Here is an 18900-nt window from a genome sequence, read left to right as displayed (position 1 = left end):
GTAACATACATGGTAATTCGTAAGCTGGCACGAGGTGTTAAACCCGTGTGATAACGACTGTCGTTTTCCGGCCACGCGAGGATAAGGTAAGTTACATTCATTCATTCATTCATTCATGAAAGGAGATATAGCAAGTCGGTTCCAACTACTCTGTATATAGGCATGAAAGAAATTGTTTCATAAACAATAATGTTCCTTTTTTTTACAAGTAACGTAAGGAAACCTTGATATGCGTTTTCGGAATATTTCTGTCTGCATTTCGATAGTTAAAAAGCAATCATTAATATTGGAATTTAAAACGTGTAAGGATAACGTGGGCAGTCAGTCGGTGCAAGAATTTACGAGGGGTTTTACAGCTTTCGAGGAATATACTCCTAAGCTCACGAATTATAAATGTCCCAACATTTGTACAGATTGCAAAATATCAAGCAATAAATATGCTTATAAGACTACAACCGTAACTATGTAACTAACGCAAAACGTTGTTATATAGTAAAGTGGGTGAGACGGGACACTTTTAGCACGGGTATCCAAATATCCCGATCGTATTTTAAACAATTAGCAACGGTGTATGGGAATCGTGAGGATACGGTTTCATAATTCTTTTAATGTTCTTTGTTTCCAATCGAATTGAACAAGAAAATAAAAAAATGAAAATGTGTCCTATCTTTTCCCACCCTACTGGTGAGGTATTCGGAGCCATTTGATAAGGAAATGCAACTCAAAACTGCAAGCAGTTATAATCTACACTGAACTGCAATGACAATGTTAAAAACGAAACTATGTCTCTTCGTGTACATTTTTCTAGTCAGATGATGCGAGTTTCCATATATATATATGACATTGCATCACAGAATAATTAGTGTAAAACTCGTATGGCTGCAGTTTAGTTAGGCTTAAAAGATAAAGTATTAACAATAAAGATGTATTTTATTTACAACAAAAAGCTAAGATTGCTAAATCCAAAAGCGACTTACGTATATGCTATATCATACCGAGTTTGCAGCCATGGGTGAAGTCTTTGCAAAGACTTTTGCTGCCATAAAATGCAAAGTATATTGCACCATTAATACAATTCACTATGCAATTATGGAGTATAATACACCAAACAATCATTGTTAGTTGGTGAATAAGCTTCACAGCCTCTTTATACCTATAGGACCTTGCTTGCAAATATAAGTTTCAACAAATTTGCGCACCGAACGCAAACACTGGAAAATCCAAAGTATTAGGAGTCTCAACTCCAGATGGCTATTGCTTAAATAAATAAAGACCCCACTTTATTTAACCTTGAACATCCAGTTCGATCCAATTCGAAAGATTTCACTCACCACCGATGTTTTCACCCCTCTTCATAAAATTTTGAATCCCTGGAACTTTTGCAGCGGAACTTTTCTGCGGATGGTCTTCGAAGAAACGTCTGAGGAGCAGGCAGTGTCCGAACCCACAACTTCAGCTTGGCAGACTTGCAGGATTCGAAAAGGTTTACAGAGGACTGCAGACGATTCTAGGGCAAACCAGAGGCATATGCAGTCTTTACAAAGCAAGAAAGGGCGTTTTTCTCATCTATATACCGGGAATTTCCGACGTGTTGAATTCACAACGGTTGGTCGCCTTATTTTAAAGACAAGGAATCCTGAAGCGAGTTTGCTATCTGTTGGATTCATCACTACCGCATATACAATAACATTTTATGGACGGCATAGAATTGGAATACAAAGGCTTGCAACGCAGGTACAACTTCAAAGCTCGTCTTATGCATTGAACAAATGCCAACAGCAACAACAGCATATTAAAAACTTAAAGTTTCCGCAAAAATACCTTTTTTGGTCAATGTTTTTAAAGATAAGCAAATACGATTAAGATATACCAGTAAATATGGATCAAATAATGCAGTGCATGATATTGCTTTGACATTTCTATTATATGAATAAAGTAATTTGTCCAAACAACCAATTTAAATCTACACTATTTAGTCATTATTAATGCAATGCTAAATAGGCCTAACATGCACGAATGCAGCAAATGAATGAATGTAACTTGCTTTAGCCTCGCGTGGCAGGGTAACAATAGTCGTTAACATGGGCGTTTTGTTTCATACACCTCGTACCAGCTTCGAGTTACCACGTATGTAACTTTGTGGGTGGTTGTGCATACCCAAAGTTTTGTAGACAAATAATCTGTGTATTTTGTAGATTTTTTTTCATTCTGTTTAGGGGGGTTTCTGCTGAAAATCAGGTCACGAAATAAAACTGTGACTCACATAAAATGCAAATTAGATTCGACTTAAACTGTAATAGATTTCTGCAGTTTGTGCAAATTTACCTAATAAGTTCATTTATAGATAAATCAAAGTTGTATACCTATAGCAAGGCACCTGTAAACCAACTGACATTTCTTGTTTTTTAAGTCTCATAGTTAAAAATAAACATGACCGAATATAAATCCGGGTGAAAAGTTCGCATAAACACAAAATCCAAACCTTTAACTTTTGGAAATGTTAACCAAAACCTCCACAATTACCAGCAAGGTACTTTACAACAGATAAAAGGAAGACTATTATGCAAAAAAAATCGGAATTTCCCAAAATTCCGAAACCTAAAAAAATAAACGTGTGCCTTACAGGCTTACACGCTCAATGAGTGTGGTTTTGCTATGTTTGGGGAACGACTTAGGGCAAAAAATTGGAAGAAAAGTTTTGACTTTTTTCTGACCCTGCTCATGAATTCGTTTTGTTTGCACAAAAACAGTTGCAATCGTCACCTTTTCATTTTACGCCAGACACGACATACTTTGGGTAACCTACTTTTGTGCGACAGTTTTAACGTAAGATACGTAAAGCGCACAACTATGCCAAAAATTGGTGGAATTATTTTTTGCATTGGGTGTATTTACATACTTATACATAAACTTTATAAAACACCGATTTAAACGCCTATGTTCGTTACGAGGAAACATTGCTTTCCAGATACACAAATAAATGCTATAGTTGCATATTCTATATAAATGTATGTACATAATAAGTAACCTGTATTATACACGAAAACCCCCCTAAAAATTCATTATTTTATTTAATTTATTTGGTTGTTTTTTGCAGAGTTTTTAATGATTGTACCATCGGAAACGGCAAGCATGTAGCAAAGTGGGGTAAGATGGGACATGCTTCAGTCTTTTTACCGTCCAAGTTTGGTAGCAAAAAAAGAATATTTACGGAAATAAATATATAACCGTATCCTCGCGAACCTAACCAGCGTTGTTTAATGTTCAAAATACGATCAGGAAGCATGAATTTATGGGACCCACTTTTACCCCACAGTACTATAATATAGTAGGGTGGGAGAAGATGGTCACCTTTTATTTCTATTTTCTCGTTTTATTTAGTAGAAAGCAAAGAAAGTTCAACGAATTGGAAAACTGTGTCCGCACAACTCTAAGCAGCGTTGTTAATTGTTGAGAACACGATCGGGAAACATGGATTTATGTGCGATTACGGTACACATCTTACCTTAAATTGCTATAATATATATATAGTAGGGTGGGGAAGATGGGACATCTTTTAATTCTATTTTCTCTTTCCCTTTGGTAGTAAACAAAGAAATCTCAAAATATTATAAAACCGTATCCTCACGACTTCCATGAACCGTTGTTAATTGTTTAAAACACAATCAGGATATTTGGATATTATGTGCTAAAAGTGTCCCATCTACCCCCACAGTACTATATATACGTGTGAATAACGCCGTAATAAAAGTAAGAAATGTTGCATACCTTTCAAGCCATCAGCCGTTCGCCAAGATCAGGGTCGAACAATCAGTCGATGATTTTGAAATTGAACCTTAACAGTTTAAAACTGTATACCATCTTACACTATAGCAACTAAAAATAGTAAAATATACACCGTGTAAACATAGTACTGACCACCCCTCAACGTTAATCAAATAGTAACCGTATCCTACAACGAAAGTACTAGAGGCAAAGTTAAGAAACGAAGTCACTTAAGTTCCTTTTTAAAACCTTACCAAACTGCAACTAATATACCCCTTTTAACAGAGATAAATAACTTCCTATTTTAAAATGTAAATTGCATGGTTTTATTATTAACCAAACAAACCGAATGCAATTATAATTCAGTATAGGCTAGGCCATTAAGGATTTTGGAATAGGCTATATACGAACTCTGGCATGTGCTCTGCAAAATAGTATTTAAATGTAATAGCATTTGCCTTGCTCTTGTATGCTAAAATCGCATAACTTTGACAATCAGTTTTGCATTTTGAATAAAATTCAAATACCTATCTGGAAACCCCCACCACGCCTCCGCCCCACCCCCATACCTCTGCAGCCTTTCAACCAATAGTTTCACAAAGTTTGCTATTTCTATGCTTTTATAACCTTTGTACAGATATGGTAAAAACATTTACTTAACATGAAAAGCTGTTTTGACTCACCACACTACAAAACAAGGCTTAAAACGCTTAGTAGGTGTACGCTATACATTTCTGCACTGTATATTTGCATTAGCAATTAGCATTCAATGAAATATTTGCTTTAACTAACACACAATAAAATACTCCATGATTTTATTTAATAAATACAGTAGACTCCTAAAAAGTCCCTCAAATTACTTGTTATTACTTATGCGCGTTCGTGTGTAGTCTACTGTATTAAAAACAACACTTCATTTCTGAGTATAGCTGCTACTTGCGCACAAGAGACGGAGTCAGAACAACAGGCGACACAAAGCAGAACCAATAAGCGCAATAAAAAGTCCCTTCGTAGCTTACAATACGAAACTCAAGCATTATAAAAGGGAAGTAAACAAGAATCAAATCAATACCAAAGGGAACACTGTAGAAGTGTTAAAGGGCCTTAATTGACTGCGGGAACAAAGCCTATTGAAAACCGGTTTTAATGTCAAGACATGCGGTGCAATTTACAAAGAGAAAATAGTTAGATTTGGAAATTGGTCAATACCATTCTGTTGTAATGGGAAAATGAATAGGAAATATAACCACAAATTTCCATTCAGAGGAACAGGTAATAGAGGCAGAACCCGCCGGAACAATTGCAGCAACTTAGCCTTTGCAAGCAATATTTGTTTTCCCTTTAGAAACGCTCCAGCCTTTCAGGAATCGAAATTCCCCGAGATATATTTAGATGGTGACCTCGCCGTAAATTAGCTAACGTCAGCCGAGGGAAGTCCCCACTTCGCTCAATAAACCATTTACCCTGGCTAGAGTATGAAGGACGAACATAACAGTCAAAATATACAAACTACAGCTAAAAGCAAGCACTTTACTGACACATTTATATTTGAAATGTCAGCACACGACACTTATATACAAACATGCTTGGTTTTAAACTTTAAGAGCGCTCATAAAACGCGTCAACGTTTTTTATCGAAGTAAAACACTGACATTGCTGCAGCATTGCCGTATAGTTCACACAGCTTATATTCATTGCTAAAAATATTCGAAATACATACATATACCTCGACCGTTAACTATGTAGTATAGCTTCTATAAAACTTGCTGTAATCTATCATAATCGATGGTATACTTGACTATATAAATTTGGTCATAAATTTCAAAACTAAAAATACGTTGCAAAGGTGTTTGAAAGAAGATGAGACCTTTTTATTCTATTTTCTCGTCCCATTTAGTAGTAACAGAACGATTCAAAGAATTAAAAACTTTTTCCTCACGACGCCCACTGCTGTTAACTGTTTAAAACACAATCAGGATTTTGGGATATTTAATATGCTAAAGGTGTCCCGTCTTCCTCCATAGTACTATGTTTATATACAAAGCTTGTGCAATAGTTCTCAAAACTGGATCGACATTTTAGGAACTGCAATGTCTTCCGTCTGCATTTTATAACTTACACTGTCTGTTATATAACACAGCAGAACTGTACATACAGCGAAATATGAAACTACTATTTGCAATCCAGCTACAAGTGATGCATGCTGGTAGCATACTGACTTTTCGGTTTCGTTTTACCAAGTCATGTAACTTGTGCGTCGGCGTTAAACCTAAGCTACGTCGATGGAGTGGGCAAGGTAAAATATAGTTCAACATTTCTTCACAAACATTACGTAAACTATACGCACGTACACGCAACGTCAGTCTGAGGCAAAATGCGTGTGGTGAAATTGCGTTATTTTAAAATGTTGAAACGTTTTATCTAAAGTTATGTTTATATGTCTGTGAAAATGGTGTAATACGGTAGGGAGGGGTAAGATGGGACACCTTTTGCACATAATATCCAAGTATTCTGATCATGTTTTAAACAATTAACAACGGTCTATGGGAGTCGCGAGAATACGGTTTTATAATCTTTGAATGTTCTTTGTTTGCTAGCAAATCGGACGAGAAAATAGAACAAAAAGGTGTCTAATCTTCCCCACACTACTTTACATGGAAATATAGATAAATATTGCCCATTTAAATATTAGGAACTAAAAAAACAGTGTAAATATAGGCATGGAAACCTAAATTCGTATGATGTTATGACAACGACAAAGAAAACTCTTTCCAAGCTTCACGTTTGGTGGGCATGAAATATTGATAGCGGAAATACCCGGTGTTTTCGGGAGGCGAGCCTCCGATCGATGGTGATGCCAGCGGCAATGGCAAGATATATAGGGATAAGACGGTGTAGGAGCCATACATTAGGTATTGATGTGGTTTATTGCGAGACCGCACAAAAATTGCGGTGAATAGGAACTCGAAAACTAAAAATAATACTAAGACTCTTTTATTGCGTGCAAACATTTTGTATGTGATAACTAAAAAGGTTGGTTATTCAATATTAACACCTGATGTCTCAGTATTATATTAGCTTGACGTGTATTTAAAATATCACTACAAAAAATAAAGACAAAGTCGATTTGCACCAAGTATTTCCAATATGAATCAAACTTGTAGTGCAGTGTGGGGTATAAGGTGAATACCATCATTTGCTCATAATATCTCATATTTCCTGTTATATAGAATTCTTTAAATAACTGTTATTTACTACCAATTGGGGCGACAAAAGTTAATTATTAAAACACGGTTTGGAAATATGGGATGTTATTTGCTAACGTTACCCATCTTACCCCACCGTACTACACGTGTTAACTTGCTGCTTTTAATTGTAAAGTTACTCTTCTGTTGTAGCAATGTTTGTATTTACTCACGTGGTATGCGGTTGTGTGTTTTGATTGGTTTATACATAAAAGCAAACGCGTCGCGTAGCGATTTCGTTTATTGCGTCGTTAAATGGGAGGACGCAACCGGAAGACGCAACTGAAAGTGACGTCATAATGCGATCGTGTTGAATACATTATGACTTAACAATGATGCTTTAAGCCTACTCGAACAACACTACTGCGTTACTAGACGTCTATATGCACTTTAATTTACAATGGAACAGAAACTTATTTGTAAAAGGGAACTTATACAAATACGTTTAAACAAAGAACAAAAAACAAGCGTTGTAACTTCATACGGATACTTTGTATAACCATACTTCAATAAAGAACTTGTATTATTAAACTATGGTATAACTGCCCCATGGGTGGCTTTAATGAATGGTTAGTAAATTGTGAATCGGAAAGTTTAACTATATAAATGGTTTATGTAGTTAGGCTTTAATTATCTCATTTTCTCCACTGACACTGGAAATCGCGTCTGCTCTTGCTGTAGTCGATGTATATAGCAAACGCATTAAGCGCTCTGTATTTTAACAAATGTGTTTTTGTCACTTTTATATTATTACACGTAAATTGCTTAACCTCGCGTATATAGCGGGACAACGACACTTGTCATAACGTGGGTGTTGTGTGGTAGCAAACCAGGGACTCGAGCCTATAACTTCTATTCCAGTGGCACGAGCAACCACCGCCAGCAGAGGCAAATATTAACGGAACACTCAACATAAATGTTTACACATAATAACTCTTTGTAGCGACAGCCTTTATTTTTAAGTTGGCGTACACACACATAGTATATAGGTAAGTAATAATATTAAATATATACTACAAGAAATGCCGACTGCAGTGAATCAGTTTACAAAAAGCCTACTATACAAACAAATTACAAGTTTAACATTGAATTTCATAAAAGTCGAAGTTGGCGCCGGTATATGAATAATAAGTGGCCATATGTTAAAACTTAAAAAATTACAAAGTACGCTATGGTTATAGATAAGAAAACTTGCAGCACGAATAGTATGTCAGTTGTTTTGTACCTGAACAGATTTTAAGGGGAAGGTCCGTTGTAGTTTTAATCAGTTATAGGAAACCATATGGATATGTAAACGATTTTGGCTTAAAGCCATTGCAATAAAACATGTTAACACCGTTTTAATAAACTGCGGGAGTTTCCATACAAGTAACAAAAAAATGTCCCGTCAGCTGGTTAAATTCATATAAACGCAGACCATTCGTCGGCATCATAACCGTGTTATTGTACTTTTGCACATATAGTTAGCACACAGAACGCCTTTTTATAATTATTTCTTAGTATATGAGTTACTGCGTGATCAACTGTGTAAACCCATTAATTACTTTCGGTATGGTTTAATAAAGTACCAGTTCCTTATAGTTTACTACAGGTCATATATCAACAACGTCAAGCAGTCGCTATAGTAGAGTGGGGGAAGATATAGGGCACCTGTTCATTCTATTTACTTCTCCAATTTGGTAAACAAAAAACATTCAAAGAATTATAATAAAACCGTATCCTCGCGACTCCCATAGACCGTTGTTAATTGTTTAAAACATGATCAGAATATTTGGATATTATGTGCTAAAGGTGTCTCACTATTTACTCTTTTCTCGCATGCAATTAGCCAATTACAATAGTCAGCATACGAACAACTATTATATAAATGAATTATACATATTGTACTAACTTTAATACTTGCTGAATATTGCAGTACCTAACCGTATATGCACCAATACCGAGTCGTTTCTATGAAAACATCAAACACACTATCCTAAGTACAATCTTGTAAACGTAATATATAAAGCAATTATTTCACTCCAGTTCCGCGTTTAAAATGCTCTAAATTCTTAACAGGCTGCTGTTTCTAACCTAACTAACTGTTATGCTCAATTGGAACAGCAAACTACAGTGAACATTCAACGCAGAAAGAAAACGCTTCGTTTCAGGAGAGAAGGCGCTGATTGCCCCTGTGTCTTGATTAAACAGCGCAAACCGCTGAGGTAACATTGTTTTAAGCGCAATTTTAGTTAAAGGGCTTAAAGGAGGAGAAATTTCTCTAATAGTTTAATGTATAAAGAATGTCTATCTCGTATGGTTTAGACGAGAGTTGCCAAAAGGTGGCTGTACACAGTATCCGGAATTCGTCCGTTTTGTCGGTTTTGTCCGGATTTCGCTGCCGCATGCGGAACTCGGTAATAGGTTTGCATCTGACTTCGCAGGCGAATTCGCATGCCGGATGCTATGTACGGCCACCTTAACTCGGTTAAAAACGATGAGAGTTAGTTTAGTACAAGCATGTACCTAAAACCCTTATCATACTAATGCGCACTGTGATTGTGTATGTACTCGCGAAAATGTTGGAGTTAGATAAACGGATTATTCATTCGACTTCGTTCATTACGATATTAAATTCTCGGTCCTGAAATGAAATTCTGTCAGTTTCCAATGTGCACCACGGTACTGAGGGGTAAGACGGGGCACCTTTAGCACATATCCAAATATCCTGATCGCATTTTACGCAGCTAACAACCAATACGGTTTAATAAATTTTTAAATGTTTTCTTTTTACTATCAAATGAGACGAGAAAAGGTGTCCCATCCTACCCCGCCCTATTGTACTTAATTTGTTCCTACACTAAACTGAACCTGTTTTAAAAGCTGTATACCAGCAAATCGTGTAAACAGATTCGTATCATCGAATTTAAATTCAAGTGTATTACGCTTTTAATCCTGGTACTTAAAATAACATCGAATGTTTTTACAACACTGCGTTACAGCGTATACGATAAATAGGACATTCATGTTTTGTTCACAAGGCACTTCGATTTAAATATATTTACACCATTCTGCAGTGCCAAAACTTAAAAGAAACTAAAACCCGCTACCGAGCATTATGACGTCATAACATGTGACGTCACGGAGTTGCAAAAAGCGAAAGAGGAGGTCTGGAAACCACGAATAAAAACCAACACAACACTCAAGTTAGTACATGTCGGAATATTAAAATAATAAATAAAGTCGGTCAGATGCAGAACGACTGAAATAGCAACTTAGTTGAGTTGGCAGCAACAAAACAACGCTTTGAAAGTTAAGACTTGTACCAGGGCCCGTGGTTGGCAATTATGTATGCGAGTTCCCAGGTTTAAGCAATATAGTAGGGCGGGAGAGGATGGGACACCTTTTTAGTCGTTTTTTTTCCGGACCATTTAGTAGACTTTGGTCAAATTTTTAAAATACGACCAGGATATTTAGATATTATGTGCTAAAGGTGTCCCATCTTACCCCACAGTACTATACCTAGTATACCAATTGCACATATACTCAAAATTTGGGACAAACCAAACATGATATCAAGCTTGCATACTGGGGTATTGAATATTGCTCCATGCCTGCAAAGTACCTACAACTCACGCTGTTAGCTAACTATAAGTGAAAAACATCGTCGAGGCGTAAACATGCAAAATGCACTAAAGTAGTGATTAACAAAATGCTGGCCACATTACGTCCAGCAAAAATTGGAGACAAACACAAATCCGGCAACACTGTAAAAGTTGCCGAATTAACAGAATCTTTAATTTTATGTTTTTTGAATCTGACCAATTTTTAATCGTGAAAAACATCGCCGAGGCCGAGGCCGAGGCCACGTTTTTCACTTGTAGATAGCTATCAGCGTAAGCTGTAGGTACTTCACGGACATAGGCGAACAAGTTACAGGTAATTTGCTTGGACGAACACAGCAGAGAGTTAAACCATTTGCGGTTACAACCGACAACGCAAACTGATAACGAGCAAAAAATTAGGACCATCGGCCAGTTTTGCTTTGTTAAAATAAATAAAAGCAATATTGTTCAAAACATTGTGCTGATGGTCACGTTTTCGGACGGGAGAAAAAAGCCTGAAAAGACAAGATATGTAGTTTTTTGAAAAGTGTTTTAAAACTTTTTTTGGAAAAAAAACATTGAAGAATAGTTTTATGTATCTAACATTTAAAAATTCAAGGTTTACTTTATTTTTGAAAAAAGTTTAAAAAAATGGTTGAAAATAAATTATAAAAATGTTTATTGAAAGAATGTGTTGTGACATACCTTCGTATAAGCCTTGAAGTTTCGAACATCAAGTTGTTGGATTGCGCCACAGTAGTTCTGATAATAAGTGGGGGTTACAAAACACTCAATATTAGTGGTACATATATATATTATATGTACATATATAGAAACTTAAAAATAGGAATCGTGAACTCTTAAGCGGACCTGAGTTGATAAAAAAAGAACACCCGTATTATAACAGCTGCCGCTGTACTGCCATGCGAGGATAAAGAAGTTGCTTTAATTCATTCAAGGGGTTTATCAGTTATGGCAATGATTGCTTTGGAACAGTCGTTTTTTAGCTTGTTATAACAACTGTCGTTCCCCCGCCAGACGAGGATAAATAAGTTACATCCATTCCTACAAGCAGTTTGTAAGTTAAGGCCATGTCTTTTTGGAACCGTCGTTTTTATTAATTTTCAACTGACTTGGAACAATTTGAGACACATAAAAACCAAAAAGGGCCAACTCTGGCATAAACCCCATGTCTCATGGCGTGCCCCACCATAGCAACGCACTAATAGGTCCAATATACGAATATAGAATATACAATGTTACCTCAATTTGATCAGATGACAAGTTAAGTGATGGAAGGAATTGTTGGCGCAAAAACTTTTCCAATTCCACTCCCTGTTCAACGTATTATTATGTGGATAAATAGAAATAAGTTTGGTGCAGATGTTTCATTACATTTTATCCTTCATTAAAGATGGTTCAAATTTTTAATTACACCAAAACATTAAGGTTAAAATCAAGCCATACATAAAGGCTCTTGTGTTATAACAGAAAATTTGGTATAAATTGAACACTATTATCAACAGAGCGGTCAGAATTTGAGGAAAAGATTTTTTGTAAGCAATTTTTTAAAGTGATAGCACTTATTCTAATGCATAAACAAATTAAAAGTTTTTCACTGAAATACGTCTAAATTTTTCCGTTTTGAACAGAATATGCTGCTGTTTTTCAATAGAGGTAAGAGGTTAGGTTACAATAATCTTATCCCAATGTCTGGCTTAAAATATGAAAATTTCAATAAAACTTACATGTAATTTGTTGATAGTTTTCATAAGAGACGCTGACTCGTTGAGTGCTAAGACCGTCTGTGCGTCGTTCAAATCAAAACTGCCACTGAGCGGCGCCATCAAGCACACAGGTACAACACTTTTGGTGACGAACTCCCACATAGAAATACCATTATTCTGGCCTAAAAGTGAAAAAAAAGAAAGAAGGTTGAAACTACTTCAATGTGGATGGATCAAAAAGTCAAATGAAACAAGATAGTTTCAATAATAGTTTCAATACAAATATAGCAGTCCATATATTTTACATACTATGATTTTCCTAATTTTTAAAGCTTTGGTTTAAAAATAATTTTTGGTTTAAAAATAAAATCTTTATTGGTGATTTCAGAAGTTACAAGAGTTTTAATTTTACGAAATATTCCAAATTTAATAAAATTCTTTTAAATTTCGCGTAAAATTTTAGTAAAGCTAGTTTTGTTTTTAAAAATTACCAACAAATGTAAAACACATAAATTTTAATTCACGCCAAATAATACCATCTTACCCCACGTCTCAATAAGCTTCCCAATCGCGCTGAAACAGATTTTCTGCGATACTGGATCAGGGATTTCCCCTGCTCCCTGTATCAGAGTGGACAGAACCATTTCCACATCGGAGGGTGCTGAAAAAAAACTCGGTTTTAAAAATACAATAAAATTTTACTTTTTATTGTGGTTACTTTATATAAACAGATGACAAATTGACAATATTACACAAACACGAGAAGAAATGTGTTGCCTTACCATGTCATGCGAGAATATGTAATACGTTTTTTCATTATCCATTTAATAATATTTCACACAGTTTTATGATCTACCTTGTCTTAATATGACCCCAGAAACTCCGTTAGACACGACGGCTGCAAGAAATTGGAAATATGATCTCCGTATTAAACGAGAATCTTCCTCGTGAACAGATGAATCACCATTATGATGTAATAATACTTCGAACACGGCACGAACGACCAACATGAAAACCTCGCTCAGAAACGGTTCAATCAGTTTCTGAAATTAGAAGTTTTGTGGGTTAGGGATAACATAGTTTTTATTTATCTCTTCGAAAAAGTTTAAAAAATCATGTTATTTAAAGAACGAAGAAAAGAAAAATAAAAGCAAAACAATAGTCGTTAAAACATGCTAGGAATTTAATCAGTTTCTAAAATTTGCAGTTTAATAAGTTATATGAGAAATACAAGTGAATGAAATGGCTTGTACTATTCCTTGGAAGGATTGAGCTGTCAATGGAAGATTTTCCATTTAATACCATTAAAGGTACAGCCCTTGTCACCTACCTTTGGGAAAGTGACAGGCTTTAACATCTGGTGAGGGCCATGCAGTAGCACCCTAGGTGTTGGGGTAATGGGCCAGATGCCACCTAAATCTTGGGGCCTTATGGGCCTTAATCACATAGAATAGAAAAATAAACAACATTGGGGTAACTAATGGGCCAACTCTGGACTAAATCTTACCCCCTTAATGTGCCACGCTGCGGGACCTCACCCATATAATAGAAAAACATAGACATTCTTGCATTGCATACCTTGAATTTACAAATGATTTGGTTTAGCAGAGGAATAAACTCATGAAGAGACTTCGGGTCATGGTTTGTAAGGAGGTGGCGGACGGTGATCGGGACAAAAGGGAGAACTTCATCTTCTAAACAAATCACCATCCTATGGAGGTATTGACGAACACCTGGAGGTTGGGAGGTGGTTTATATATTTGGGATGAAAACTAGACGATATATATCAGGCATAGGTTGAATAATGGAAGTGCTAGTCATAATTTTTTTTTTGAATTTTTATATTTACATATATGTATATACATATATATATATATATGTATATATAATTCCTTTTTGGATGACATCCTGTTTTTTACCAGTAGTACCACACCCCTAACAGCTTTTTCCCTGATGTTAAGTTTCTAAACAAACATGCAGAGCCAAAGTATTTGCCCCATTAAATGCATCAAACGAATTGCACCCATATAGTTAAAATTTAAAATATAATATTACAGATAAGCAAAAAAATATAAAAATGATTAATATAAATGTTCAAAAAAATAACTTAAAAATTTTTAACTAAAATATTCCATACCAGTATGTAGAATGCTACGATGGTGTTGAGTTTCCAAAACTTGCAAAAAAACTTTCAAAGCATCGGTGTAAACCTCGCTGCAACCTGATTGACTGATTGTCTGCTTGTTGCTGAAAGCTTTGCTAGTACGACTGGAGTATAAGATTTTTGTTTACGTTTTTTTAAATATATATTTAAGCAATTTTGGGTAACTTGTTTAGAGTTTTGCCATGTTGCTGAAGGAATTACTGAGTATAGTTACTTATGTTATGATTAAAAAATAGTAAAACTGAAATATATATACGAAATTTTGTGTTTTTTTTAAAGAGTTTTTACAACTTTCCTAAAAGATAAATATTTATACAATATACTGGATATGGCTATGGTTTTGAAAAGATTGTGTTTTTTATGTAGTTTATTACAAAACATACTTTTTTAGTAAATTTTTGACCATTTTTTGAATTGCTACAAAATTTGAACTTTTTTACATTTTTTTTGAAAAAATATTCTTATTAATGTTTATGCTTATAATATATTGTTTTTATAAATTAATGTTTGTTTATTACATTTTTCTTGAAAATATTCACAATATAAGTATTTATGCACTAACCTTGCGTAAGACATGGCATAGTTGAGTGTGTTGGCGTACATCTCGCTTGGACGGGCTGACTGGTCCTCGGAGTTACTTTCCTCATCAGCGAGCGCCACCATTTTATGAAGAAGGGGCTGAAAACCTTCAACCAGTGGGCGCAAGAGAGCAGTCATGAGCGACGACTTTCCTGCAGCATCGGAGTCGCTGTTGACAATTGTCACGGCTGCGAGCTCGTACACAAATAGTTGGTCGTCGCAAGATAACGCTCGCTCTATATCATTCACCTGTTATGATATTAGTTGAATATTATATCTGTTAAGTCAGTAGTTCCTCACAACACAAGCACATGTTTAGAATGAATGACCAACAAGGTCAGTCAGGATGCCAGGCAGAAAGAGGAAGGAGGCAAAATAATGCACATGATTGGGGAGGGGCTTTCAAACATAATATTCAACATCCTGACCTTATTTTAAACAAGTAACAACGGTCTATGGGAGTCATGAGGATACGTTTTATAATTCTTTAATTTTTTTTTGTTTACCACCAAATCAGACAAGAAAATAGAATAAACAGGGGTCCCATCTTCCCCACCCTACTATATATCACATAAAAATAATACAGCAAATATATCTTGCTATGTGGGTAACATTGGATTCGGTATTTTTGTAAAACAAAGAATAATTATAATAAAATACTTTTTAGTGATCATAGCAACTTTTACAAACTACCTTTTAATTTAAAACTGCAACAAAAAAGTACTTTAGTACTTTCCTAGTTCAAAAAATTCAAAAAACTCAAAAACATATGTTTTATGTGGCAAACTAGATTGACACATAGTGAAATACTTACTGGACTTAACACAAGAAGATCCTGAACTTGTGTTAGAATCTCATGAGTGAAATGACTCAGCTGTTTCCCTAGAGTTTTCACAAATCTAGAAAAAAGGTGATACAGCTACTGCAACTTTTTATTCAACCTAAAAAAGCCTAAAAATACTAAATTTCAACTTTAAATTTATTCTCCAACTTTCAAAGATAAATATACAACAAAAACTGATTGGACTTGATTTTGTCCGCAGTAGATCCTCACAATAAATACCTTGAGAACAAGTAAGCACATCTGCTTCGAACTTTAGGCTCGTTCGACCTCAAGCCTCGGTGGTCGAGAAACGACATTGTTGTATCTGTGACCACTGGGTGCTGCTGTTGCCCCGATGCAGTGACCGGAAAATACCGGTCGTATCTGGATACGGTTTCGAAAAACTGGAGTCGTACTGCTGGGTGGGGATGGCTGCTTACTTCACTGCTAACAAGCTGGAAATATTTGGTGTGGTTTAGGATATATATGGCCAAAAAATCCTTTTATATATAATATTGTAGCCACACGTCACGTACGTGTGTGCGTCAAAACAAACACAAGTGACTTTTTCTTATCATTATCTGCCGTATAAATAGAGTTTCATTAGCCCTTTTAGTTGACCGTTCACAATAAACCATAATGCAACCGCTACAATATAATCCTACAGAACAAGATATATAGCAACACATTATGCATTGCCAGCTAACAACCTGCAGATGTTTGGTGGTTTAGGTAATGGCTCCCAAACCATTCTGCCTGACTAGTAAAACAGGAAATCCAGGTATAGCTGTACAGGACAACACAAATAAGTAATTGGTGGAACTTAACTTTGTTTACGCTTTCGTAGCACTATACCCTTAGTGTATTTTTTACACAAGAATCGTTCAATTTTATGAGCACCAGATCAGGTTTGAATTCGCGCGATATATTACAGTTAAAATTATCTTACATATTACAGATAGTGTATTTAATGTTGTTGTTTTGTTTGCCTTACCAATGTCATCATGTTATGTAAAGGTGAGGATTTATTTTTATCCATAGAGAACTGCGTGCTCATATTAGACGGAAGACTTTCCCCAACCATGTACAGTATTCTGGTCATTAAAAAAACAGTTACATTAACTCGGAACAGTAGGTACATACTACAAATTATTACTTTTTACAAATCAATTTTTATGTTTATATTATTTTAAATAGGCTTTTAGTGATAAAGAGAAGCTGTTACATTAAAATGTGAATACTATTTATAAATTATATTTATATCCACCTTATGCAAAAAATTTTGAAACTTATATATCTGAGCATTTTATTCAGGCTTAGATGAGCTCTTATTGGCGCTTATACTAAATTATTGGTTGAATGGATATCGGTTGATGTTAAGCTTAAATAATCACTAAAAAATTTAAATAGTTTAAATTTCTAATCAGTTAAAATATTTTACACAGAATTTTGTTTACAGTTTACTACTTGTAGTATTTCTCATGCCCATTTAAATGATTGCCAGTTGCCACCCACAACATACACCAACCCCCTTACCTTATGGCTACTTCAACGTCTACAAAAGACGCACGCCTCCAATGCGGGAGGGTGTCCGACAAAACTACGTGGATATTCTCCAGCATGGTGGCGGGAGAGAGCATGGATAAATTGTCAAAAAGAATTTTTAATCGACGCAAATATTCCTGGAACTCAACTTCTTCTTCTCCCTGAATTATCAAACACATGTAATGGTTCAATTAGATGCAGATTCTGAACTTATTGGCTTAAATGTTCAGTATACAGCGCAGAAAACTTCTGCCTACCCTGCCACCTTAGGCCTGGTGCCTATATAGTTTTTACAGGTATGTAGTAAGCCAAATAAAAAACATATAAATTAAACCTAAACAGATGATAATTCTGTTTCGTTACGTCTTTTCCCTTGATGTCATTAATGCTCATTAATTCTAGACGTTTTTAATAAAGATTTATGTTTTGAATTTATGTTTACCTCGTTGGAAAATTGATAATCTTCATCATATTTAAGTTTCTTTAATATCGAGTAAAATATCTTTTTCAACATTTCTTTGTTTGGTTCCTCGGATCTAGAAGGCCAGGAATATAATATTAGTATTGTGTATGTACAACATGACACTATAACAAAAACATTGTAGAACTCGTTTGCAATAAATGGAGCATCAGGATTTTGGAGGCTTCATGAAAAGAATATTATAAAATAATTTAAATATTAAAAAAGTGAGAATGTTAAGTGAAAATCCTACACAGTTTCGCATGTGGTAACTCGTAAGCGGGCATGAGGTGTATTAAGCAGAACATCCATGTCATGAAAACTGTCGTTGCCCCGCGACACGAGGATAAACAAGTTACACTCATATATTCATAACTTGAGGTTATCATATGAAATAATACATTTTTATTTCCAGCAAATCTTAATGATATAAAAAAGTAAATTCACGCAAAATTTATTGTTATGAAAAACTCTGATCAGGCAAAACTCACGATTGTGATTTTTTCATCATGTCAATAAATTCTCTCATGAAATCGATGCATTCGGCTGAAACGTCATCATCACCGTGCTCAAAGAAGTGGAGACACACCGGGAGTTTGGAGAGGATCGCCGAGGAGAGAGCTGAGATCCCGCTATCACTTGGTGATGCTTTAACCAGTCTGTGGAAAAGTAAAGCCCAGAATACAATCATAGTTCTTTTGGGCTAATAGATTCAGATTGTAATTAAATCTTAGAAATTGTGTCAAAATGTGTAACTTGTCATACATAATTTATAGAAATTGTGTTATGTCATATAAAAGAATAAACATATTTTAAAAGGCAATCAAACTTAGAAAACAAATTGCATAGGCTAATGTTAAATAAAACAAATAAGTAGAAAAATTACCAAAATATACATAGTTAAATTTTGTTAAAAAAGAAACGAACCTGTTCCAAGCAACAATTAAAGTTGAAGCCATGGCTGCCACCAGTCTTGAAAGTTTTATTACAAAGTCAATTTCATTTTCA

General features: G+C 35.1%; 2 protein-coding genes across 2 annotated transcripts in view; both read right to left on the bottom strand.

Annotated features, from left to right (window-relative positions):
- ikk-epsilon (IkappaB kinase) overlaps positions 1–3888 on the bottom strand; it is a 42943-nt gene extending 39055 nt beyond the window's left edge. Inside the window, exon 1 of the mRNA XM_018812716.2 lies at positions 3769–3888. The gene's annotated coding sequence lies outside the window, so the exon portion shown is untranslated. The remainder of the gene's footprint in view (positions 1–3768) is intronic.
- A 6021-nt stretch (positions 3889–9909) lies between these two features.
- Positions 9910–18900, bottom strand: part of LOC100184876 (exportin-T) — a 14469-nt gene continuing 5478 nt past the window's right edge. The window contains exons 11-23 of the mRNA XM_018812953.2: positions 17424–17459; positions 16882–16981; positions 16128–16342; positions 15879–15963; positions 15048–15313; positions 14459–14589; positions 13900–14054; positions 13178–13364; positions 12866–12982; positions 12343–12503; positions 11858–11929; positions 11300–11356; positions 9910–11109 (exon numbers count right to left, since the gene is read on the bottom strand). Coding sequence (XP_018668498.1) covers positions 11083–11109; positions 11300–11356; positions 11858–11929; positions 12343–12503; positions 12866–12982; positions 13178–13364; positions 13900–14054; positions 14459–14589; positions 15048–15313; positions 15879–15963; positions 16128–16342; positions 16882–16981; positions 17424–17459 — 1609 coding nt within the window. The 3' untranslated portion in view covers positions 9910–11082. The remainder of the gene's footprint in view (positions 11110–11299; positions 11357–11857; positions 11930–12342; positions 12504–12865; positions 12983–13177; positions 13365–13899; positions 14055–14458; positions 14590–15047; positions 15314–15878; positions 15964–16127; positions 16343–16881; positions 16982–17423; positions 17460–18900) is intronic.

The sequence above is a fragment of the Ciona intestinalis genome, chromosome 8 (assembly GCF_000224145.3).
Source record: "Ciona intestinalis chromosome 8, KH, whole genome shotgun sequence".
Taxonomy (NCBI): domain Eukaryota; kingdom Metazoa; phylum Chordata; class Ascidiacea; order Phlebobranchia; family Cionidae; genus Ciona; species Ciona intestinalis.
The sequence above is the reverse complement of the archived record's forward strand: the minus strand, read 5'-3'. Positions and strand labels throughout refer to the sequence as shown.